This window comes from Mobula birostris, chromosome 8 (genome assembly GCF_030028105.1).
Source record: "Mobula birostris isolate sMobBir1 chromosome 8, sMobBir1.hap1, whole genome shotgun sequence".
Lineage (NCBI taxonomy): Eukaryota > Metazoa > Chordata > Chondrichthyes > Myliobatiformes > Myliobatidae > Mobula > Mobula birostris.
The window spans coordinates 107711570-107738203 of NC_092377.1; the positions used below are offsets into that span (position 1 = coordinate 107711570).

General features: G+C 45.9%; 1 protein-coding gene across 3 annotated transcripts in view; it reads left to right on the forward strand.

The window, feature by feature from the left end:
* LOC140202274 (transcobalamin-2-like) overlaps window positions 1-26354 on the forward strand; it is a 40452-nt gene extending 14098 nt beyond the window's left edge. For 2 of the 3 annotated variants that reach the window (XM_072267162.1, XM_072267163.1), the window contains exons 6-8: window positions 10273-10448; window positions 11115-11298; window positions 25963-26354. In XM_072267162.1, coding sequence (XP_072123263.1) covers window positions 10273-10448; window positions 11115-11298; window positions 25963-25994 — 392 coding nt within the window. In that variant the 3' untranslated portion in view covers window positions 25995-26354. The remainder of the gene's footprint in view (window positions 1-10272; window positions 10449-11114; window positions 11299-25962) is intronic. The other variant, XM_072267164.1, reaches the window with a different exon arrangement.
* The last annotated feature ends 280 nt before the right edge of the window (window positions 26355-26634 follow it).

The following is a 26634-nucleotide window of genomic DNA, read 5'->3' on the forward strand; positions in this document are numbered from 1 at the left end:
GACCTGCAGGCTCGCAGAGAGGTGGAGCACCTTACACCTCCTTTGGTAGAGATGAATCTCCTTGCTACCACCCTTTTCCTGCAGTAGGGTAACTAAAACCTGAGTACAATATTCCAGATGAAGCCTCACCAATGCTTTATACAGCTGCAACGTAATGTCCCAATTTCAACACTCAGTGCCCGACTGATGGAGGGAGGCCAGGGCACCAAAAGCCCTCTTTACCTAATGTGCAGGTTCAGCAGGCTATTAAAGAAAGGGATGATTAAGTTGGCTTTCATTGTGTGTGAGTGGTGTGCAAGGCAAGGCAAGTTTATTTGTATAGCACTTTTCAAACACAAGGCAGTTCAAAGTGCTTTACATAGAACAAGATATAAAAATCAAACATCAAATTTCAGACAATATAAAGAGAATGAAATCACACAAAAAAATAGAAATAAAAGTTACGGTGCAGGAGATTCTAATTAAAAGCCACAGCAAAAGGAAAAGTTTTCAGTCTCAATTTTAAAGAGCTTAAAGTTGGGGCAGACTTCAAGTCATCTGGAAGGTTATTCCCCATATGTGGAGCGTAGTAACTAAAAGCTGCTTCACCACGTTTAGTTTTGACCCTGGGGACGGTAAACAGACCCGCCACAGATGACCTGCGAGCTCAGGAAGGTTCATGATGCAACAAGAGGTCGGAGATGTATTTTGTCCCTAGACCATTCAGTGCCTTATAAAACAGTGGTAACAGTCAGTTACCTCTGTTAGTTAGTCAGTTACCTAAAAGTCAGTCCTCTGACAGACAGGAAACCAGTGTAGTGATCAGAGAACGGGAGTGATTTGTTCTATTTTCTTGGTCTTAGTGAGGACTCTGGCAGCAGTGTTCTGAATGAGCTGGAGCTGTCTGAGGGATTTTTTTACAGAGACCTGCGAAAACGCCATTACAGTAGTCAAGCCAAAAAATAAATGCATTGACAAGTCTTTCTAGATCTTGCTGAGACATAAGCCCTTTAACTCTATTTTCAAGATGGTAGTAGGCTGACTTTGTAATTGCCTTAATGTGGCAGTTATAATTTAAGTCAGTCCATCACAACACCAAGGTTTCTGGCTTGGTTTGTGGTCTGTAACGACAGGGATTCTAAATGAGCACTGACTTTTAATCGTTCTTTTTTGGCACCAAAAACAATTATTTCAGGTTTCTCTTTGTTTAAGTGGAGGAAATTTTGGCACATTCAATCAGTGATTTGTTTAATACAGTTCTTTAGTGATTGTATGGAACCAAAGTCACCTGATGACACTATTATATAAATCTGAGTGTCATCCACATAATTAAGCTAATTTATTTTGTTGCTGATCATGATTTGAGCTAGTGGGAGCGTGTATATGTTAAACAGAAGAGGACCAAGTATGGACCATTAAAGCACACCGCATATTATTTTAGTTTGGTCAGATATGTAGCTACCAATCGATAGAAATAGTCCCTGTCCTGTAAATACGATTTAAACCACTGGCGGACTGTACAGTAAAGTCCCACTCAGTTTTCCAGTCTGTCCAGTAATAAGCCATGATCTGCTGTGTCAAAGGCAGCCCTGAGATCGAGCAGAACCAAAACTGAAATATTACCATCATCGTGGTTGAAGCAAAAGTCATTTAAAACCTTCACCAGAACAGTCTCAGTGCTATGGTGTCGTCGAAATCCAGACTGGAAAACATCCATACAGTTGCTGACAGCCAAAGAGCTACTGAATTGCTGATAAACAACTTTTTCAATGATTTTACTTAAATGTGGTAAGCTTGATATAGGCCTGTAGTTATCATTTACTGAGGCATCCAGATTGTTCTTTAACAACTGCAGTTTTCAGGGCTTTTGGGAAGCAGCCAACAGAAGAGAAGTGTTGACTATTTGCAGAATGTCTGGTGCAGTCAACCAAAAACATAGTTTAAAAAGGTTGTAGGTAAAGTGTCAAGGGAACAAGAGGAGGATTTCAAATGTAGCACATTTCATCTAAAGTGTTATAGTCAATAGGTTTGAATTGTATCATCTTAAGTAAATTAGTTCCGAGTGAGTGAACGGATGACACTGACTTCTGACCTGATGCAGAGACACTAACAGCCTGGCTAATCTTCTGAATTTTGTCATAGAAATAGAACACGGGGTCATTACATTGAGGGAGAATGAGCTGATTAATTCTTCTCCCTTATTGCAGACTTAATGAAGGTTCTTGACCCAAAACCTTGATGGTTTATTCCTCTCTGAAGATGTGGCCCAAGCTGCTGGGTTCGTCCAATATTTTGTGTGTTTTGCTCAAGTTTTCCAGCATTTCCAAATGGCCTATTCCTGCTTCAACAGATTGTGCCTTTTTTTTTAAATGCTACCTCAATCTAGGGTGGGAACTACACACTGAGCCTGATGGTTAAATCAAGCAGGGTATCTGCTGGGCAGCTAATTCAATATGGCTTGTTTCATATAAAAATAAGACCATAATTTATAGGAGCAGAATTAGGCCATTTGGCCCATCAAGTCTGCTCCTCCATTTCATCATGGCTGATCCATTTTCCCTCTCAGCCCCAATTTCCTGCCTTCTCCCCGTATCCCTTCCTGCCCTGACTAATCAAGAATCTATGAACCTTTGCCTTACATATACACAATGACATGGCCTCCAGAGTGCCTGTGGCAATGATTTCCACAGATTCACCACTCTCTGGCTAAAGAAATTACTCCTCATCTCTGTTCTAAAAGGACACTCCTCTATTCTGAGGCTGTATCATCTGCTCTGAGACTCCCCCACCAGAGGAAACATCCTCTCCACATCCACTGTAATGAGGCCTTTAAACATTCAATAGGTTTCAATGAGGTCACCCCTCATTCTTCTGAATTCCAGTCAGTACAGGCCCAGAGCCATCAAACGCTCTTCATATCTTAAGCCTTTCAATCCCAGAATCATTTTTGTGAACCTGCATCAATCTCTCTCCAATGCCAGCACATCCTTTCTTAGATAAGGGGCCCAAAACTGCTCTTAATATTCCAAGTGAGGCCTCATCAGTGTTTTATAAAGACTAAACATTACACCCTTGCCTTTATGTTCTGGTCCTCTTGCAATGAATGCTAATATCACCTTTGCCTTCCTCCTCACTGACTCAGCCTGCAAAGTAACCTTTAAGGAATCCTGCACAAGAACTCCCAAGACCCTTTGCATCTCAGATTTTTAATTTTTTTCTTCATTTACAAACTAGTTTGTTTATATTTCTTCTACCAATGTGTATGACCATACACTTCCTGAAGCTATATTCCATCTGCCACTACCTTGTCATTTCTCCAAGTCTGTCTAAGCCCTCCTGCAGCCTCTACTTAAAACAACTTGTTTCTCCACCCATATTCATATTGTCTGCAAACTTTGCAACAAAGCCATCAACTCCATCATCCAAGTGATTGACATATAACATAAAAAGAAGCAACCCCAACACAGACCCCTGTGAAAAATCACTAGTCACCGGCAGCCAACGTGAAAGGCTCCCATTATTCCCACTCTGTTTCCTGCCAATCAGTCAATGCTCTATCCATGCTAGTTTCTTTCCTGTAATACCATGGGCTCTTAACTTGTTAAGCAGCCTCATGTGTGGCACCTTCTCAAAGGCTTTCTGAAAATCCAAGCATGCAGCATCCACTGACTCTCCTTTGTCCATCCTGATAGTTATTTCTTTAAAGTAGTCCAACAGATTTGTCAGGCAAGGTTTTTCTTTGATGAAACCATGCTGACTTTGGCCGATTTTATCCTGTGCCTCCAAATACCCCAAAGCGACATCCTTAAACACTGGACAGTATGGTAGCACTGCGGTTAGCGTAACACTATACGACGTCATTGAACCAGGTTAATTTCCCGCTGCTGGTTGTAAGGAGTTTGAACATTCTCCCTGTGACCGCATGGTTACCTCCCACATTCCAAAGGTGTACAGGTAAATAGGATAATTGGTCACATGACTGTTATTGGCACTGCAGGTTTGTTGGGCCACCAGGTCCTGGTACTCAGCTGTATCTCTAAAAAAGGTTGGGCATTCTGTCAACCCTTTGTTCACCTGCTTAGCTCTACAGCATTCGAAACATCTCCCCCATTCATTTCTTCAATGGTTCAATGGAGCAGCCTTTTAGGGGTGACAGCTCTAATTTCTCCCCTGGAGGCTCTAGATTCAAGGGTAGGTCACTTCATAAGGCTGCACTATGGAAAGAATTATCCAGTATAGTGCTTGGTGGCTTCTCCGTTCTTCTTCACACTTCCCAAGGTACAATGAACATAAAAGTTGCTGCCGTATTCCTCCTTTCTTCACTCGGTCCACAAGTAGGACTCTCCCATGGCCAACTATTTTAATTCCAATCCCCGTTCCCACTCCGACGTGTCGCTCCACGGCCGCCTCTACTGTCCCGATGAGGCCACTCTCAGGTTGGAGGAACAACACCTCCTATCCCATCTGGGTTGCTTCCAACCTGATGACATGAACATCAATTTCACCAGCTTCTGTAATTTCTCCCCCTTCCCCCTTCTCTTTCTCCATGCCGCATTCTGTCTCTCTCCACCCCCTCCCATTATTTCAAAATACAGTGGGGAACTGGCCCTTCCAGCCCTTTGAGACACACTGCCCAGCAACCCCCTTCTTTTCTCCTCACTTGTCTATCACCTCCCTCTGGTGGCCCTCCTCCTTCACTTTCTCCCATGGTCCACTCTCTTCTCCTATCAGATTCCTCCTTCTCCAGCCCTTTATCTTTTCTACTGATCACCTCCCAACTTCTCACTTCAGTCCCCCTTCTCCACCTGTTTACCTGGCTTCACCTATCACCTTCTAGCTTGTACTCTTTCCCTCCACCCACCTTCTTACTCTGGCTTCTTCCCCCTGCCAGGTGTTGAGTAGGATCCAGGATCAGCCATGATGGAATAGTGTAGCAGATTCGATGGGCTGAATGGCCAAATTCTGCTCCTGTCTTATTGTCTTATCTTTGCAGTCCTGATGAATGGTCTTGGCCGAACGTGTCACTCATTATCCTTTCCACAGATACTGCCTGAACTCCAACATCTTGTATGTGTCACTCTTCTTCCAGAAATGCACCAGACAAATCAAAAAGTGCAGGGTGTTTGGGCAACAAGAAGGCCATTCAGTCCATTGAGTAATGCTGACCTTTTGTGCCACTTGTTCTCAGGTACCCTCTCCCTGCACTGAATGTTGCTGTCACGGTTTTGTACTTTCCTCCAGAAAGTGTGGGTGCACAACAGTCGCATTCTGCTGGTCCTTCACCACACGTTCAATAGGTTCTTAAAACAGGAATTATCTGTCTGCTGGAACGCAGACAAAGCTTCTCATTGTATCTCAGTCCATGTGGCAACCATGATGCAAAACCAGTTGTGAAGAGTTCAGAGAAGGTGCTGTACCCAGTAGACAGCGAATTCACAATCGCTTCTTTCTGAAGCACAAAGGGTTCTGCAGATGCTGGAAATCTGGAGCAACGCACACAGAATGCTGGAGGAACCCTGCTGGTCAGGCATCTTCTCTGCAACCAATGTTTTGAGCCAGGAACCTTCATCAGGATTTACCCCAGTTGGATCAGAAGGCTTTTATGATTTATTTCATTTCCATAAAACAAGACGAACTAGGACTCCCAGAGCAATAACTGATTTTATGAGAGCCATAGAGCCACACAGCATTGATACAAGCCCTTCAGCTCAACCAATAAATGCTGACCACTTTGACCATAAGACCATAAAATAAAGGAACAGAAGTAGGCCATTCAGCCCATCGAATCTGCTCCATCATTCAATCACGGGCTGAACCAACTCTTCCAGTCATCCCCACTTCCCTGCCTTCTCCCCATACCCTTTGATGCCCTGGCTAATCAAGAACCTATCTATCTCTGCCTTAAATACACCCAATGACTTGGCCTCCACGGCCGCTCATGGCAACAAATTCCACAGATTTACCACCCTCTGACTAAAGTAATTTCTCTGCATTTCAGTTCTAAATAGACGTCCTTCAATCCTGAAGTCATGCCCTCTTGTCCGGTCTCCCCAACAATGGGAAATAACTTTGCCATATCTAATCTGTTCAGGCCTTTTAACATTCGGAATGTTTCTATGAGATCCCCCCTCATTCTCCTGAACTCCAGGGAATACAGCCCAAGAGCTGCCAGACGTTCCTCATACGGTAACCCTTTCATTCCTGGAACCATTCTCATGAATCTTCTCTGAACCCTCTCCAATATCAGTGTATAAAATAAAGAGCCAAAACTGCACACAATACATAGAACATAGAACATAGAACAGTACAGCACAGTACAGGCCCTTTGGCCCACAATGTTGTGCCGACCCTCAAACCCTGCCTCCCATATAAGCCCCCACCTTAGATTCCTCCATACACCTGTCTAGTAGTCTCTTAAACTTCACTAGTGTATCTGCCTCCACCACTGACTCAGGCAGTGCATTCCACGCACCAACCACTCTCTGAGTAAAAAACCTTCCTCTAATATCCCCCTTGAACTTCCCACCCCTTACCTTAAAGCCATGTCCTCTTGTATTGAGCAGTGGTGCCCTGGGGAAGAGGCGCTGGCTATCCACTCTATCTATTCCTCTTATTATCTTGTACACCTCTATCATGTCTCCTCTCATCCTCCTTCTCTCCAAAGAGTAAAGCCCTAGATCCCTTAATCTCTGATCATAATGCATACTCTCTAAACCAGGCAGCATCCTGGTAAATCTCCTCTGTACCCTTTCCAATGCTTCCACATCCTTCCTATAGTGAGGCGACCAGAACTGGACACAGTACTCCAAGTGTGGCCTAACCAGAGTTTTATAGAGCTGCATCATTACATCGCGACTCTTAAACTCTATCCCTCGACTTATGAAAGCTAACACCCCATAAGCTTTCTTAACTACCCTATCCACCTGTGAGGCAACTTTCAGGGATCTGTGGACATGTACCCCGAGATCCCTCTGCTCCTCCACACTACCAAATCCTGCCATTTACTTTGTACTCTTTTGGAGTTTGTCCTTCCAAAGTGTACCACCTCACACTTCTCCGGGTTGAACTCCATCTGCCACTTCTCAGCCCACTTCTGCATCCTATCAACGTCTCTCTGCAATCTTCGACAATCCTCTACACTACCTACAACACCACCAACCTCTGTGTTGTCTGCAAACTTGCCAACCCACCCTTCTACCCCTACATCCAGGTCATTAATAAAAATCATGAAAAGTAGAACAGATCCTTGTGGGACACCACTAGTCACAATCCTCCAATCTGAATGTACTTCCTCCACCACCACCCTCTGCCTTCTGCAGGCAAGTCAATTCTGAATCCACCTGGCCAAACTTCCCTGGATCCCATGCCTTCTAACTTTCTGAATAAGCCTACCGTGTGGAACCCTGTCAAATGCCTTACTAAAATCCATATAGATCACATCCACTGCACTACCCTCATCCATATGCCTGGTCACCTCCTCAAAGAACTCTATCAGGCTTGTTAGACACGATCTGCCCTTCACAAAGCCATGCTGACTGTCCCTGATCAGACCATGATTCTCTAAATGCCTATAGATCCTATCTCTAAGAATCTTTTCCAACAGCTTTCCCACCACCTTTCCCACCACAGACGTAAGGCTCACTGGTCTATAATTACCCAGACTATCCCTACTACCTTTTTTGAACAAGGGAACAACATTCGCCTCCCTCCAATCCTCCGGTACCATTTCCGTGGACAACGAGGACATAAGGATCCTAGCCAGAGGCTCAGCAATCTCTTCTCTCACCTCGTGGAGCAGCCTGGGGAATATTCTGTCAGGCCCTGGGGACTTATCTGTCCTAATGTATTTTAACAACTCCAACACCTCCTCTCCCTTAATATCAACATGCTCCAGGACAGCAACCTCACTCATATTGTCCTCACCATCATCAAGTTCCCTCTCATTGGTGAATACCGAAGAGAAGTATTCATTGAGGACCTCGCTCACTTCCACAGCCTCCAGGCACATCTTCCCACCTTTATCTCTAATCAGTCCTACCTTCAATCCTGTCATCCTTTTTTTCTTCACATAATTGAAGAATGCTTTGGGGTTTTCCTTTACCCTACTCGCCAAGGCCTTCTCATGCCCCCTCCTTGCTCTTCTCAGCCCCTTCTTAAGCTCCTTTCTTGCTTCCCTATATTCCTCAATAGACCCATCTGATCCTTGCTTCCTAAACCTCATGTATGCTGCCTTCTTCCACCTGACTAGATTTTCCACCTCACTTGTCACCCATGGTTCCTTCACCCTACCATTCTTTATCTTCCTCACCGGAAGAAATTTATCCCTTACATCCCGCAAGAGATCTCTAAACATCGACCACATGTCCATAGTACATTTCCCTGCAAAAACATCATCCCAATTCACACCCGCAAGTTCTAGCCTTATAGCCTTATAATTTGCCTTTCCCCAGTTAAAAATTTTCCTGTCCTCTTTGATTCTATCCTTTTCCATGATAATGCTAAAGGCCAGGGAGCGGTGGTCACTGTCCCCCACATGCTCACCTGCTGAGAGATCTGTGACCTGACCCGGTTCATTATCTAGTATGGCATTCCCCCTGGTCGGCCTGTCCACATACTATGACAGGAATCCATCCTGGACACACTTAACAAACTCTGCCCCATCTAAACCCTTGGAACTAATTAGGTGCCAATCAATATTAGGGAAGGTAAAGTCACCCATGATAACAACCCGGTTATTTTTGCACCTTTCCAAAATCTGCCTCCCAATCTGCTCTTCTGTATCTCTGCTGCTACCAGGGGGCCTATAGAATACCCCTAGTACAGTAACTGCTCCCTTCCTGTTCCTGACTTCCACCCATATTGACTCAAAAGAGCATCCTGCTACATTACCCACCCTTTCTGTAGCTGTAATAGTACAATGTGGTCTCATAAGTGCCTTATAGAGCCTCAACATCACATCCCTGCTCTTATATTCTACACCTCTAGAAATGAATGCCAACATTGCATTTGCCTTCTTCACCACCGACTCAACCCGGAGGTTGACTCAACCTGCAGGTTAACCTTTAGGGTATCCTGCACAAGGACTCCCAAGTCCTTTTGCATCTCTGCATTTTGAATTCACTGCCCATCTAAATAATAGTCTGCCCGTTTATTTCTTTCACCAAAGCACATGACCATAACACTTTCCAACATTGTATGTTATTTTCCACTTTTCCCATTCCCCTAAGCTATCTAAGTCTCTCTGCAGGCTCTCTGTTTCCTCAACACTGCCCACTCCTCCACCTATTCTTATATTATCGGCAAATTTAGCCACAAATCCATTAATCTTGTAGTCCAAATCCTTGATGTACTTCGTAAAAAGTAGCAGTCCCAACACTGACCCCTGTGGAAATCCACTGGTAACTGACAGCCAGCCAGAATAGGATCCCTTTATTCCCACTTTGTTTTCTTCCTATCAACCAATGCTCCACCCATGCAAGTAACTTCCCTGTAATTCCATGAGCTCTTATCTTGCTAAGCAGACTCCTGTGCAGTACCTTGTCAAAGGCCTTCTGAAAATCCAAGTACACCATATCTACTGCATCTCTTTTGTCTACCCTGCTTGTAATTTCCTCAAAAAATTGCAGTAGGTTAGTCAGGCAGGATTTTCCTTTCAGGAAACCATGCTGGCTTTGGCCTATTTTGTCATGTGCCTCCAGGTAATCCATAATCTCATCCCTAGCTATTGGGAGACTGGAAGATTCCCAGGATTCCCACATCGGGCACCCAGAGCAAAGTAGTAACCCTACAGACATGCTCACTATGCTCCAAAAAAAAATGAAGTCCACCTACCCACTTAGCTCGCCATGGCTCGAATGAGCCGAAGCCCTACAACTCTGTCTCAGACTACTCCACCGACCACCTACCTAGTCCCAATTTCCTGTGTTTAGCCCATATCCCCCTCCCCAAGGATTACCCCTCCATGTGCTCCTTAAACAATACCTGCCTCAACCACTTCCTCTGGCAGCTCGTTCCATTTACTCACTACCTTTGTGGGAAATTGCCCCTCAGGTCCAATTTAAACCCCTTTTCCTCTCATTCTAAATCTATGCTCCTTTGTTTCAGACTCCCCTACCCCTGAGAAAACTTTACTGCCATCCCCATTACCTGTGTGTGTATATGTATATTGTAATTCATGTTTTTTTCAGTTATTATGTATTGCATTCTACTGTCACCACAAGGACAACAAATTTCGCGACATATGCTGGTGATGTTAAAGCCGATTCTGATTCTCTTTCTAATTCTACGTTGTAGATACAGCCTCCATGACTGTCCTTGCTCTCACCTGCATACACCATCGCAATGATCTTGATACCATGGAAAGACATTACACTGAACAAGCCATCGTGCTCTTGCTGCAACAGCTCCTGAGTTACCAGGAGATGAATGGTACCTTTGGGACTATCTACAATACTGGCCTTGCTGTTCAGGTGAGTTAAAACTGGCAAGTAACACTTACACCGTGGGTAGCAAAGCACTCGTTACTGGTGAGACTGATCCTGTGGTGGAGTGAGGGAGGGTGGGTGTAATCGTGACCAAGGACAGCAGAGCAAACTGAGAACATTGGATAAACTATGCATTCCACACCTCAGCTGATTTTCCTTTTCCTTTATTTCAAATCTGGGTCAGAGTTAATTCTACACCTTACTCTGCACTTGTGTTCACCACCGTCCGCAGCTCTCTCGTTACAGAACTGCTACATTTAAGAGGCAATTATACAGGCACTTAAATAGACAAGGCAAAGATGGACAAGGTCCTAATACAGGCATATGGGTTAGTATGGATCTGGTATGATGAAGGGCCTGATTCTGTGTTGTACACCCTGATTCTACGACTCTCAATATCTGCACTACATTATTTCTCAATAAAGGTAAAAGTTCAAGTGACTTTGACCAGGGCAGAAGGTGGAACACCAGCTGATCAGAACATCATTCCCACTTGATAAACATCCCCCTCCCTGATATCCAGTTAACACAGTGAAAGTGTAACATATTTCACTGCTGGCCAAATTCATTCAGTGGCCAAATGTCCACCAAATGCATTTCTTTGAATTATATTGGATATCGTTCTGAATATCTTTTGTCTTCTGTTTCCAGGCTTTGGCTGAACACAAAAAACTGGAATTTTCTCTCTTCCATTGCCCAAAAAATTTGCAGCTCTTGGTCAGCGAAATCTATAAAGGGTCATTTAACACAGTGCGTAAAGCTTTCCCGGTCCTTCTGGCTTTGGAGGGAAAGTCGCTATTGTATGTTGGAGACCCCAGTTGTCATTCACATCGGGGTGAGTAGGAAAACCAAGATATCAACATGTGTTAAAGGAATCATTAAACAAACTCTTGGAAATAACTGAAATGACAGCCATGTATCAGATAGTAACACCTTGCCTCTGGCAGTGTTCTGTTTTCACCTTCACACTCAGTGGGGATTTATGCCATTTCAGCATAAATCCCCACTGATGTTCATATGGAGTGTTGCTCCATTGCAGTACTAGCTTTTGAGTGAGACCTTAAACACCCTCAGTGGCAACTTTATTAGATACATCTAGAATTTGGTGTGGTCTTCTGCTGTAAACCATCCACCTCAAGATTCAATGTGTTATGCATTCAGAGATGCTCTTCTGCACACCACTGTTATAGTGTATGGTTATTTGAGTCACTGACACCTTCCTGTCAGCTTGAACCATTCTCCTCAGACCTCTCTCATTAACAAGACATTTTCGCTCACGGAACTGCCACTCACTGGACAGTCATGAATGAAAATGCCAGGAGACCAGCAATTTCCGAGATACGCAAACCACCCTATCTAGCACCAACAATTAGTGCATGGTCAACGACATCTAAATCATATGATTTCCTCATTCTGACGTTTGGTCTGAATAATTGAACCTCTTTACCCTGTCTGCGTGCTATTACGCATTGAATCACTGCCACATGATTGCCTCATTAAATGATTACCTTAATGAACAGGTGTAGTGATACACCTGTGAATCACTCTCGGTTCCTCGGCTACCTAAGTCTGGGGAAGACCATCTCTGGCCCGCCAAACCTGTGAGATTGAGGTGCGAGCCCACCCCAAACCTCTGTTTGTGTGGATGCTGTGCAATTCGTTCCCTTGTCACAAATGAGAAATAACAGACAGTGCACCACACACAATTAAAATGTTGGGCTTTGTAATTCTTAATTTGACTAAAGGGTTAGTAACGAAAGAACAAAAAGAGAAAAGGTCCCATTTCAATGAAACAGTCTAATGTGCACAAGTTGGAGCTCACGGTTTCCCCTTCACTGATCCTCCTTCAATCTCCCCCGGCTTTGTCAAATCACAGCCCCGCTCTGGGTCAAATCCTACAAGCTCTTTTCTCTTCATCTCTCTAACCAAAACCTCAAGCCTAACCTTAGTGTCCCTCACCAGAGAAACCTCCCCTTAATCTGACCATCTTAATTGGATGGCACACAATTCTACCACCTCTTATCTTCAACAGTAACCCAAACATCAGTGGAAAACAAGCAGCTCGCACGGAACAGGAACAAGAAATAGGAACCAGGGCAATTATACTCTCCCCCCACCAAAATAGTCATGTCCTCATGACTTTGAAATAATTTGTCATCCCATCATTAATATTGTTCGTCCATCGTTGTCGTCAATGAAGACCTTGACACCATTGATTTAGATTTAAGTGAGGGAGAGTTGTGCAGCATCAGCCTCACTCTCTCTTCCCAATTCCCATCTGGATCCAGTAGCAAGACAGAGTTGAGACGGCTGGAGATGAGACTAGGCACAGTGGATGACCAGGACGTCTTCTGTGTCTTGTTCTGCTCTACGCGTTCCACGACGCTTGCAGAGACCACCTTCTTGACTGTTGGACCTTCCGTTGGTCTCGTCCGCTCAATCCGCCGGAGTCTGTCTTCACATGCTGGGATAGACAACTCCCTATCTCACCGAGGGTTTGAGACCCGTCGGCTACCCTCACCTGGCTTAGCCGGCTTGTCGAAGCTGTTGCCCAGGGTGTGGCTGCTGTCGCATGCAAACAGCTACGGGGAGCCACAGGTGAGAGCTGAGTGCCAGGTGGGGACCAAAGGTGGACTAACCGCCCTGAAAAGGACGCGACATGTTCCCCCACCAGAGGTGCTACCCCTCTCTGATACCCCATACACTCCTAATGTATCATTACACGGTGTCATTAATAAAATGTTTTCAAAAGAATTTCATGATGTCAGAACCTCCAATCCATTTGTAAAGAGTACGGACATATTTTACTAGGGGGATAGCCGTAGCACTCTGTTCCCCTGGTGCTACATAGGCCAGCCTAGCTGGGGGTCTCCTAATTCTTTGAGACCTCCTTACTCTATCATCTACTTCTTCAGATTCCAACACTCCTTGGGATACTGCTGGTCTATCTGGTGAGGCGTCCCCTGGTCTATCACTCGTGCCCTCCTGCAACTCGGACCCCTCTGCCACCTGGCTGAGCTCCGCATCACCCCCTTCACGGTTCCGCTGAAACCCAGCCTGTCCACAGATAGTCCCCCTGATTTCACCAGCCTCCGCACAAGAAGGGTTGGGAATCTCTTCCTTAATCAGTGGGGAGTTAGCAAAAGGCAGCATATACCACACTCCCATTTCCCATTCAGGGGCGGGGGGCCAGTCTCATACTTCCTGCTGCTGGTCCTTCAGTCTTTCCGTGTTGCCACAGAGTCCTCTGACTAGGTGTAGGCTCCAGGTCGGGCTCTGGGTCAACCAGCACCTCTTGTCCCAGAGGCAGAAGGTGGTTCCAATGGAGAATCTTGACAGGCCCATTCCCATCCTCTGGTTTCACCTGGAAAACTGGTACATTTTGGCATCTGACTCTCCACTGCATAGGGCGTAGCTGCCCAGCGGTCAGTCAACGTGTGCTTCCCAGGTAGCCCCAAATTCCTTATGAGGACTCAGTCTCCCCGCATGAGTTGGGAGAATCTAACATTTTGATCATACGTCCTCTTATTTCCTTGATTCTGCTTGGCAGTTCCGACCTCACTAATTCATAAGCCTTTTTCAGCTCCCTTCTCATATCAGACACATACTTCAGATAAGTCTTCAATGGTAGGTCTTCCTCACCAGTCCCAAAACAAAGGTCGATGGGCAGCCTTGCCTCACGCCCAAGCATCAGATAATACGGCAATCACCCGGTAGCTTCATTCTGTGTACAGTTGTAACAGTGGACCAGTTGCCCAATATGTTGACTCCACTTGTTCTTCTTGCTGATCTCCAAGGCTCTGAGCATGTCTAGCAAGGTCCAATTAAACTTCTCGGGCTGAGGATCACCCTGTGGGTGATAAGGCGTAGTCCTTGACTTTGACTCCAAGCACGCTTAGTAACTCATGAGTCGACTCTCGAAATCCCGTCCCTGATTATTATGTATCTGCCTGGGCAGGCTGTAATAAATGAAATACTTCTCCCATAACACTTTGGTCACAGTGGATGCCCTCTGATCATTGGTAGGGAAAGCTTGTGCATATCTAGTGTAGTGATCTGTAATGACAAGACATTCGCCATGTTGCTGGCATCTGGCTCTATTGACAGGAAATCCATCCACACCAGATCAAGGTTGTGGGACAATGGAGTGACCCTTGTAGGCAGCATTCTCCTCCGTATACATGGAATGCACGACTCGCAGTACTCTTCGACCTGTGGCTTCATTCGGGGCCTGTGGAACCGATCTCTGAGCAATCCATAGGACTTTTCAATCCCCGAGTGTCCAGAATCATCATGAATGACTTCAACACAATCCTCTGACACCTCTCAGGCAGAACCAGCGGGGAACGCCAAGGTTGGTCCGGAGGCAACGTGACCCGGTAGAGGATCTGGTTCCTCAGCTCCAATCTACGCCATTCTCTCAGTGATTGAGACAAGTTTCATCTTCTCTGCTTGGCCATGTTTCCCTTTTCAACTGCTGACCAAATGGTACCGATGCCTGGGTCATCTCACTGAGCAGCTGCCATTTCCCTGGGACTCCATTCCGCCAACTGGTTTGTCTTCAAAGTCACGTTACAGTAAACTTGTGGAATGGCACCATCGGAAGTTCCCGGTTGATCTACCACTCAATCCTGCCCTTGCCTTCACGGTGATGGAAAACTGGCACATAGCTTTCACCCCCGGGGCAGGAACGCTCTCCCACTCTCCGTCCCTGTCCAGCCCTTCATGTGCACATAGGAACAAAGCATCAGTGTCAATGTTCCTACTTCCCAGCCGGTACTTCAGGCTGAAATCATAGGCAGACAATGCTGTCAAACACCGAAGGCCTGTGGCATCCAATTTCACCAAGGTCAGGATACAAGTTAGGGGATTGTTGTCCATCTCACCTCAAACTTGGCACCATAGAGGTAGTCACTCAACCATAGCCCATTTCAATGTCAGGAACTCCAATTTGTGCATGGGATACTTTTTCCTCAGAAGGTTACAGACTCCAGCTGACAAACACAACTGGCCTCAACCCTGTGCCCTGATCCTGATACAGAACACCCCCAAAGTCCTCTCTGCTGGCATCCATATGCAGTACATACAGCAACCTGGGGTCTGCAAAATCCAGCACAGGTGCTTGTGTCAGCAGCTCCTTTAGCAACTGAAATACCTCTTCACATTCATCTCGCTCCAAAAGGCTTTGAAAAGCTAAGATAATCTTTACCCTCCTCTCCTCATCCCTTTCTTCCCCAAGGGAGGGTAACCACACAGAAACTGATTTAAAGGGCGACTGACTTTCGTGTAGTCCTTCCTGAACCTACGATTGTACCCACAGAACCCAAGGAACGAGCGCAAAGTGCTCACAGTCTGGGGCCTTGGCCATGTGGTCACCGCCTCCATCTTAGATGGATCTGTGCCTACTCCATTCCGTGAGACTATATGTCCAACATAGTTGACAGACGTTTGGCAGAACTGGCACTTGTCTAGGGAAGTTTTAACCCTTTAGCTTTCAGGCAGCCCAGCACCTTCAGTTACCTCACTTAATGTTCCTCCAAAGTGGACTCACACACTATGAGGGCATCCAGATACACCAATACCTCAAGCAAGTTCATATCTCCCACTGTTTTCTCCATGACACACTGGATCGCAGGGGCTCCTGATATGCCCTGGGGCATCCTCTCAAACTGGAAAAATCCCAGTGGACAAAGTTGCCGCTTTCTTTGTCAACCTCACTCATGGGGATCTGGTAATACCCACTCCTCAAGTCCAGCACACTGACCCATTTCACACCAATCAGACAGGCAAGCATGTCTTCGATCCTCAAGACAGTATACTGGTCAGGGACGGTTCAGAGATCTGTTCAGAGACTTATAGTCCACACACATCTGTACCTTCTCATTCTTCTTCCTGGCTACTATTATTGGGGACGCATAGGGGCTTTGAGACACTGTGATGATCCCAGCTTCCTTCAACTTACACAAATGCTGCCAAATGTCCTCTACCTCTGCAGGGGCCAATCTCAGCTACCTCTCTAAACAGGGTATCCTCAGTCACCCGGATAGTGTGGCATGTGCTCTTGGAGCAATCCACATCAAACTTGTCAGTAGAAAAGATACCTTCCAGCTTCAACATCTTCTCTGTCAACCTCCTCTTCCGACCCGCAGGTACCGGGGAGTCCCCAAAGTTGAATGACTCAGCAGTTAACGTTCCCTTTTTCAAAAAGGGTTTCTCCCTGGCTTGTCTCACAGGGACATTAGACATTTCGGTCACCAGGAAGAGGTATGCCAGGGGCATCCCCTGCTTGAAGGTGACCTCCCTCTTTGTAGTGTTCCTGACCACCACTGCCATCCTGTTCACCTGTAAACAGGGTTTCTGCAGTTTGGACCTCACCAGTACCCCAGCAGATAAGCCCGACTCCTCTTTGGGGTCTTCTGGAGCATCCTCCAGGAGGGCCTTGGCCTCGGGCATTCTGGGAAATTTGGAGTTTCCCATCACTCTCACTACTTTCCCAGGCGGTAACACAATTGGTTTTGACTGGGTGAACCACACAATCCCTCGTCTAAGCTCATTATCCGGCCCAATGTGGCCACACACTTCCTCAAAAGTAGCTCGAAACACCGGCTGAATAGACAATGTTTTCAGAAAGCTCTCTCCTTGCAGGCTCCCATTAACCTCCTCACAGCAGGAGTAGTTGTGCCCACAAGAGTTGAAACTCCACCCTTCTCAATGGGGTCTGGATAAACCAGCACTAATAGAAGCATAGAAAACCTACACCACAATATAGGCCCTTCGGCCCACAAAACTGTGCCGAACATGTACTTACTTTAGAAATTACTTCAGGTTACCCATAGCCCTCTATTTTTCTAAGCTCCATATACTTATCCAGGAGTCTCTTAAAAGACCCTATCATATCCACCTCCACCACCGTCGCCGGCAGCCCATTCCACGCACTCACCACTCTGCATTTTTAAAAAAAGATAAAAAACAACTTACCCCTGACATCTCTGTACCTACTTCCAGTCACCTTAAAACTGTGCCCCCTCATGCTAGCCATTTCAGCCCTGGGAAAAAGCCTCTGACTATCCACACAATCAATGCCTCTCATTATCTTGAACACCTCTATCAGGTCACCTCTCATCTTCCATCACTCCAAGGAGAAAAGATAAAGTTCACTCAACCTATTCTCACAAGGCATGCTCCCCAATCCAGGCAACATCCTTGTAAATCTCCTCTGCACCCTTTCTATAGTTTTCACATCCTTCCTGCAGTGAGGTGACCAGAACTGAGCACAATACTCCAAATGGGGTCTGACCAGGGTCCTACATAGCTATAACATTGCCTCTTGGCTCTTAAACTCAATCCCACGATTGATGAAGGCAAATACACCGTATGCCGCCTTAACCACAGAGTCAACCTGCGTAGCAGCTTTGAGTGTCCTATGGACTTGGACCCCAAGATCCCTCTGATCCTCCACACTGCCAAGAGTCTTACCATTAATACTACATTCTGCCATCATATTTGACCTACCAAGATGAACCACCTCGCACTTATCTGGGCTGAACTCCATCTGCCACTTCTCAGCCCAGTTTTGCATCCTATCGATGTCCCACTGTAACCTCTGACAGCCCTCCACACTATCCACAACACCCCCATCCTTTATGTCATCAGCAAATTTACTAACCGATCCCTCCAATTCCTCATCCAGGTCATTTATAAAAATCACAAAGAGAAGGGGGTCCCAGAACAGATCCCTGAGGCACACCACTGGTCACCAGCCTCCATGCAGAATATGACCCATCTACAACCATTCTGCCTTCTGTGAGCAAGCCAATTCTGGATCCACAAAGCAATGTCCCCTTAAGATCCCACGCCTCCTTACTTTCTCAATAAGCCTTGCATGGGGTACCTTATCAAATGCCTTGCTGAAATCCATATACACTACAACTACTGTTCTACCTTCATCAATGTGTTTAGTCACATCCTCAAAAAATTCAATCAGGCTCGTAATGCACAACCTGCCTTTCACAAAGCCATGCTGACTATTCCTAATCATATTATGCCTCTCTAAATGTTCATAAATCCTGCCTCTCAGGATCTTCTCCATCAACTTACCAACCACTGAAATATGACTCACTGGTCTATCTCTACTCCCCTTATTGAATAAGGGAACAACATCTGCAACCCTCCAGTCCTTCAGAACCTCTCCCATCCCCATTGATGATGCAAAGATCATCGCCAGAGGCTCAGCAATCTCCTCCCTCACCTCGCACAGTAGCCTGGGGTACATCTCCTCTGGTCCCGGTGACAAATCCAACTTGATGCTTTCCAAATGCTTCATATCTATATGCTCAAGCTTTTCAGTCCACTGTAGGTCATCCCTACAATCACCAAGATCCTTTTCCATAGTGAATACTGAAGCAAAGTAGTCATTAAGTACCTCTGTTATCTCCTCCGGTTCCAGATACACTTTCCCACTGTCACACTTGATTGGTCCTATTCTCTCAAATCTTATCCTCTTGTTCTTCACGTACTGTAGAATGCCTTGGGGTTTTCTTTAATCTTTGCTCACCACGGCCTTCTCATGGCTCCTTCTGGCTCTCCTAATTTCATTCTTAAACTCCTTCCTGCTAGCATTATAATCTTCTAGATCTCTATTATCACCTAGTTTTTTTTTAACCTTTTGTTAGCTTTTCTTTTCTTCTTGACTAGATTTTCAATGTACCAAGGATCTCAGCCACTCCCACATCAGCCTCCGAAAGCTCCAGTTTCACTGACAAATAAGCATCATATGGATAATCACCCACACTAAGACCCCAGATCTCTAGTGCTCTGAGGGGCATCAATAGTAAATGCATCAGATACTGGTTGTAAAATGAACAGTACAGCAAAGTAACCCGTGACCCCGTGTTGAGTACGGCTCCAGCATAAATACCCTCTATCCGTCGCGATACACTAGAGATTGGCCCAAAAAGCCTTCAGAAATTGTTTTTTTTTTTGCTTTATGGTATTCCTTGATATATCCCCCCCCCCGACCCCCCAACCCCCCGATATCCCCGATATGCCAGGCCATCCTCTCGCTGGGTCTCTTCTAAGTTTCCCGATGTCTCTCTCTGCTTAGGTACCCATAGGCTCACTCTGAGGGGCTTCCCATCGTTCACACTCCTGCCTGAAGTGTCCTTCACCACAGTTATAACAGACAATACCGGTCGCTCCCCTTCTTGCATAGAAACATAGAAAATAGGTGCAGGAGTAGGCCATTCGGCCCTTCGAGCCTGCACCACCATTTATTATGATCATGGCTGATCATCCAACTCAGAACCCTGCACCAGCCTTCCCTCCATACCCTCTGATCCCCCTAGCCACAAGGGCCATATCTAACTCCCTCTTAAATATAGCCAATGAACTGGCCTCAACTGTTTCCTGTGGCAGAGAATTCCACAGATTCACCACTCTCTGTGTGAAGAAGTTTTTCCTAATCTCAGTCCTAAAAGGCTTCCCCTCTATCCTCAAACTGTGACCCCTCGTTCTGGACTTCCCCAACATCGGGAACAATCTTCCTGCATCTAGCCTGTCCAATCCCTTTAGGATTTTATACATTTCAATCAGATCCCCCCTCAATCTTCTAAATTCCAACGAGTACAAGCCTAGTTCATCCAGTCTTTCTTCATATGAAAGTCCTGCCATCCCAGGAATCAATCTGGTGAACCTTCTTTGTACTCCCTCTATGGCAAGGATGTCTTTCCTCAGATTAGGGGACCAAAACTGCACACAATACTCCAGGTGTGGTCTCACCAAGGCCTTGTACAACTGCAGTAGTACCTCCCTGCTCCTGTACTCAAATCCTCTTGCTATAAATGCCAGCATACCATTCGCCTTTTTCACCGCCTGCTGTACCTGCATGCCCACTTTCAATGACTGGTGTATAATGACACCCAGGTCTCGTTGCGCCTCCCCTTTTCCTAATCGGCCATCATTCAGATAATAATCTGCTTTCCTATTTTTGCCACCAAAGTGGATAACTTCACATTTATCCACATTAAATTGCATCTGCCATGAATTTGCCCACTCACCTAACCTATCCAAGTCACCCTGCATCCTCTTAGCATCCTCCTCACAGCTAACACTGCCACCCAGCTTCACGTCATCCGCAAACTTGGAGATGCTGCATTTAATTCCCTCATCCAAGTCATTAATATATATTGTAAACAACTGGGGTCCCAGCACTGAGCCTTGCGGTACCCCACTAGTCACTGCCTGCCATTCTGAAAAGGTCCCGTTTATCCCCACTCTTTGCTTCCTGTCTGCTAACCAATTCTCTATCCACACCAATACCTTACCCCCAATACTGTGTGCTTTAAGTTTGCACACTAATCTCCTGTGTGGGACCTTGTCAAAAGCCTTTTGAAAATCCAAATATACCACATCCACTGGTTCTCCCCTATCCACTCCACTAGCTACATCCTCAAAAAATTCTATGAGATTCGTCAGACATGATTTTCCTTTCACAAATCCATGCTGACTTTGTTCGATGATTTCACCGCTTTCCAAATGTGCTGTTATCACATCTTTGATAACTGAGTCCAGCAGCTTCCCCACCACCGACGTTAGGCTAACCGGTCTATAGTTCCCTGGTTTCTCTCTCCCTCCTTTTTTAAAAAGTGGGGTTACATTAGCCACCCTCCAACCCTCAGGAACTAGTCCAGAATCTAACGAGTTTTGAAAAATTATCACTAATGCATCCACTATTTCTTGGGCTACTGTCTTAAGCACTCTGGGATGCAGAGCATCTGGCCCTGGGGATTTATCTGCCTTTAATCCCTTCAATTTACCTAACACCACTTCCCTACTAACATGTATTTCCCTCAGTTCCTCCATCTCACTGGACCCTCTGTCCCCTACTATTTCTTGCGGGACCCCGGCTGCTAGCAGCGCTCTGCATAGTCCGACCCTTTAGAGATTCTGCCTCCCTATCAGCTCCATCATAGGGTGGGCTGCACCCACTGATAACAACTGGGACAGCTCAGTCCTAAACTCTGCCACCAGCTCCTTCACCAGTCCCCGGGGTGGGTTATCAGTGCTGACCTCAGTCAAGGGGACCACTGATGACTGGACCCTGCGGACGGATGCCTCCTGCGCCTCCATTGCGTTCTCCTCTCCTACTTCTCTGATCCGCTCGACAAACGAGGGAGTGGGGTGCGTCTTATGAGACATTCAGATGCCCCAAACAATCAGGTCCGGCAAATGAGCGCCTCTCGCCACTTGGTCCATTCTTAACTGATTCACCTCAAGCGTTTGAATGGCCCCTCTACGCCGCAAGCAATTTAGCTGCCTCTCTAACAGAAGATGTAGGCAGAAAGCTTCTCCCCCTTCTCTTGACACACGTTCTGAAAGCCTGTCATGAGCTCTATTGGGCTTCCCGTCACGCCAAACACCTTTTCCAGTGCTTGCACGTTGGCCGCAGAGGTGGCAAAGGGGTTCTGCATCTTTCCGGCTCTCATTACGTCAGCAGCCCGGCCTTCCAAACTCTCAACCAATGGCTGTCATTTTACATCATCAGAGCACCGCCACTCGTCTAGCAGAGCGTCCTGCTCCGCCCAAGTCTCATACTCTTCCCCCTCGGGGGTGGGACCCTCTGTCTGGGCACTGGGCCATTTATTCGCCAGGGTGGTAAAGGCTGATACCAACTCAGAAGCCCCATTCTTCACTGGGGGACTCATTAGACATTCCAAATCAGACCAATCCTTCCCCTCGCTCCACAGAAACAAGAGCAGCCTGTCTTTGAAGTCTCTGCCCCCAGCTACAGGAGACTCGGCTTGTGATTTGACCTGCTCTCCTACACTCTCCTCCTCCCAGAAAGTATGGTCAACCCACGGTCTCTCCCCTCTCCTGGGATCCCAACAGTACCAGGCAGTTCCCCTGCCGTTACGTCAGCGCTAGTTTGGACTCAAACAAAGTCTTTCCCTGCCTCCGCTCCACCATCACAACTGCTCCTACAGCTTTATCAGTACTTAAAGTTCAAATTAGCAGCTGATCAGGGATACAAATGTCTACCCAACTCAACACACATGAATTTGTTCCCAGTAACCCCGAGGATTCGCACCACCGCTCAACCCCGGCAGCATCCATAACCACCTATCATAATCACTTTACCGGACAATAGTTTAGCACTGACTTAAACACACAACCTACTAGATCAATGCTCAGGGCAATCACACAGCATCCAACAAAATCGATCCCAGACGATACCCCCCACAATGAAACACTGATTTCCTCGGCTGTGCAAGTTCAGGAAAGACAATCTCCGGCCCTGCCAAATGTGTGACATTGAAGTGCGAGCGCCCCCCCCCAAACCCCCGTTTGTGTGGACGGTGTGTAATTCGTTACCCTGTTACAAATGAGTGGCACACAATTCTCCCATCTCTTATCTTCAACAGTAAGCCAAACACAAGCTGAAAACAAGCAGAACAGCACAAAATGAAATACATACAGCATAACAGTGAAGACTATGAACCAGGGCATTACATCTAATAAAGTGGCCATTGGGCCCCATCACTGATAGTGAGGAAAAATCCAATGGGACTACTTTGTAAGAAAGCTGATTAATTATCTACTACATCGGCTCCTTTCTACATTTCCTTTTGAGGGAGATTTCTGTATTCAGACCGGCTGCAGAATTTTGCAAGTTGCAACAAGATCCAGCAGTGAAATCCCAGAAGATGGCCTCTGCTTCAGAAGTCCAGACAAGAGAGCCCGTGTCATTAGCGCTGTCCCTGAAGCGGCCACTGGGCTGAAGTTCCTGATGATCATCCGGTAGAAGCCTGCAAACCACAGGAATTGCTGGACTTGCTTGACACTGGATTGTGGTGACCAATGTTCCCTCTAATTTTTAGTAGTCAGTGTGCGCAAAAATCTTATGTTGTGCAAATTTTTTTCCTGTGACAAAAGTATATGCGCACTGAATGCACACATGGCACAGTTTATGTAGGGTTACAAAATATTTGACATAAAACTGCACAGAATAACAACAAATTTACTTGCCAAATGACGCTTCAAAAAGTCAAGTTTCCAAATATCATCCCACTTCTTTCCACTAGCAAATTCTCCAGTAACTTGCGCATCACGACAATGCAAACAGATAACTCCAGTTTCTGAATCATACGTAAATATTTCTTGTAGCTGAACGTTCACAACCTCATGAGCTTTTGGTGTAGCAGTTTCTATTATCTTGTTAAGCTATTCAACTTTAAACAAATTTGCAATTCTTTTCTGCTTCACACCCTTCACTTCTTTTACATATTCTTTTAATCAATATTTTTTTCAATAAGAATTTAGTAAGCTATCTGCAGGATTTGAAACAGATCTTTGTAAACTTTACGATATGAACACTGTCCGCCAAACATGGCTACCACCGTGATGCAGCTGTACAAACCGGAACAGGATAGGTGAGGTGATGTAAATCAGTGAAGTGGATTGTGCTATTTGAAAAACTGACTAACTAGTTAACAGAAACAGTTAACTAAAAGATTATTTTCAATAAGTATAATTATTTTAAGTAACTAGCCTTTTGTGCACACATTAATTTCCTTTGTGTGCTGGTTGAAAAATGTGTGTGCACGTGCGCACAGCTTAGAGGGAACAGTGGTGGTGACTAGTCTCTGAATGCCTGGGTCTTCATAGGGTCCATCTTGAGTTTGCCATTGGAAATGATGAAACCCAAAAATGAAATGGTCATCATGTGAAACTCAGACTTCTCCAACCTGACATAAGGTTAATGGGCTAGAAAGTTTTTTGAAATGTCCCAGGTGTGAGCGATGTGCTTCTCCGTAAACACCAATGAGCATTGAATGATGAAGCCACGGCACGAACTCGGTCTCCGTTGAATCTCTCCAGGGTCAAAAGATGTACTGTCACAACAGGGTGACCAACAACCTCAGCTGAGCAACTCTGGCGTCCTCCTTGTGAGAGCTGGCACACGGAGGCCTGGAGACACATTATCAAACCAGATTGAGAACTGAGCACAAAACCAATGTCACGCGAAATCACTAGTAGGGCTTATGATTGAGCACTGAGCCCCAGTTCAGGTGTTCCTTAAATACTCAATCCTTGGTACCCAGAACATTATTACCAATTAGCGGAGCCATCCTGAACCCTTAAGGGGGCTGTGCCAGCTACCTGTACTCCGGAGAGTTAGAGCGTCCAAACCCCGGAAACTGGCGCTGTTGGTAACTTCTCGTAACAGTCCTGTTCATTCACATTTGGTCCGTAGGCCTCTGTATGCACAAACTTCTCTCTTCCTTTACGTTTTATTACTTGTGTCACAGTCCCGACCGGTTATTCCCTGGTTCCCTTTAAATTTCCTTTGTATCATGATCGGGACCGTTGACTCCTTGTTTTCCTTTAATTCATTGTTTCCCCGTGTTTCTTGGGCTCTGTAATTAAAGGCACTTGATTCTCATCTGAACGGTCAGTATATAGTGTCGGGCTTACAGCTGCTCGGGGCTAGACCATCACCTCACATCTGCGAAGCAAGTGTGAGCAAGTCACTTTGCTGGAGCGAGTCAAGCCTTCTCCCCGAAGCCAGTGCCAGTAAGTTGCCTCTCCTCACTGGAGCGAGCCTGATAAGTTACCGCGCCTGAGCGAGCCTGCTATGCTACCTCACTGGAGCAGGTCCATCAAGTTAACCCGCCGGAATGAGTTTAGAGCCGCTATCTGTAGTTCCGGGGTCGAGTCAAGAGATCGCCGCTACTTGGAGTCACTTTGTGCCAAGATAAAAGAACTGTCTATCATTGTGTGGTTTTGTCTCTTCGTATCCTTGCCTCTGCTGGGTAGGTCCGTCCATTTGCCGCTACCCTGAGTGGGGAACTGTCTCTTTGTGTTCTGTGTTCTGTATCCAAAGAAGAGTCCCGGCTCTGTGTTTCGATGTTCCGAGTTCCAAATCCAGGCTCCGATGTTCCGAGTTCCAAGTCCAGGCTCCGATAGTCCTGAGTTCCAAGTCCAAGTCCGGGTCCCTAGTCCCAGGTCAAACCCAAGTCCAAGTCCGGGTCCCTAATCCCAGGTCAAACCCAAGTCCGGGTCCCTAATCCCAGGTCAAACCCAAGTCCGGGTCCCTAGTCCCAGGTCAAGTCCAAGCCCAAGTTGAAGTACAGGTCCCGAGTCCCAGGCCAAGCCCAGGCCCAGAGTCCCAGTCTAAGTCCAGGGTCTGAGCCCAACTCCAGCCACGCATATTCCCTCTTCTGCTTCATTCACTCCTTGATGTCTCTCTGTACAATCCTTGCTTCCCTGCTTTCCTAGTAACTATTAATAAACTCTATTTTAGTTAATGCTACAAAACGTGTTTGTGTCCTGCACTTGGGTCCCCCGTGCTCCACACTTGTGACAACTTGTTCAAACTAATTAGGTTTCAAATTAATAAAACACATTCAGTAAACTCTTGATAGCTTTGTACATCATATATTGAAACCCCCAGCATTATTAAATATGAATCAGAAATGAGATATTGTTTTTTCTCTCTCAGATAATCTGCCTGAAGATGAAAATGAGAAGTGAAACAAGGACCAAGAGATGAAGACCAGGATGCTGTTTTGGTCCATTACATGGAAAGGATACCTTATAGTTATATAGTTAGACCATAGAACGGCATTTGATTACCACGTCATGTCAAATTCATTAAACTAATAACCCCTGTTAATCGCTCTTCCTCCAAACCCTGACCAAATCCTACCTTTATGTGCCTGAAACGGTGCTTAGCACTGTTAACTCATGAACACGCCTGTGCTCTGTGCCTCACCTCCACCCTGACAGCGGTTTGCAGGGATCCTCCACTGCGTGTGTGTTAAATCAATAAACAGCCTCTCACATCTATGTTGCATTTATCCCGTCTGGCATTAAATACCTGCTCTCTTATACTGGACATTACAATCTCTGGGGAAAAAAGACACTGACTACCTACCCTATCTATGCCTCATATGTTTTTTAATAAATTTAAATGAAATTTCCCTTCAGCCTCCACCACTCGAGAAAATAAAACAGCCTCAGACTGCCCTGATAATTTTTTATTTATTCACTGAGATACAGTACGGAATAAGCCCTTCCGGCCCTTCGAGCTGTGCTGCCCAGCGATCCCCAATTTAACCGTGGTGTAATCACGGGACAATTTACAATGAGCGGTTATCCTACCAACCGGTGG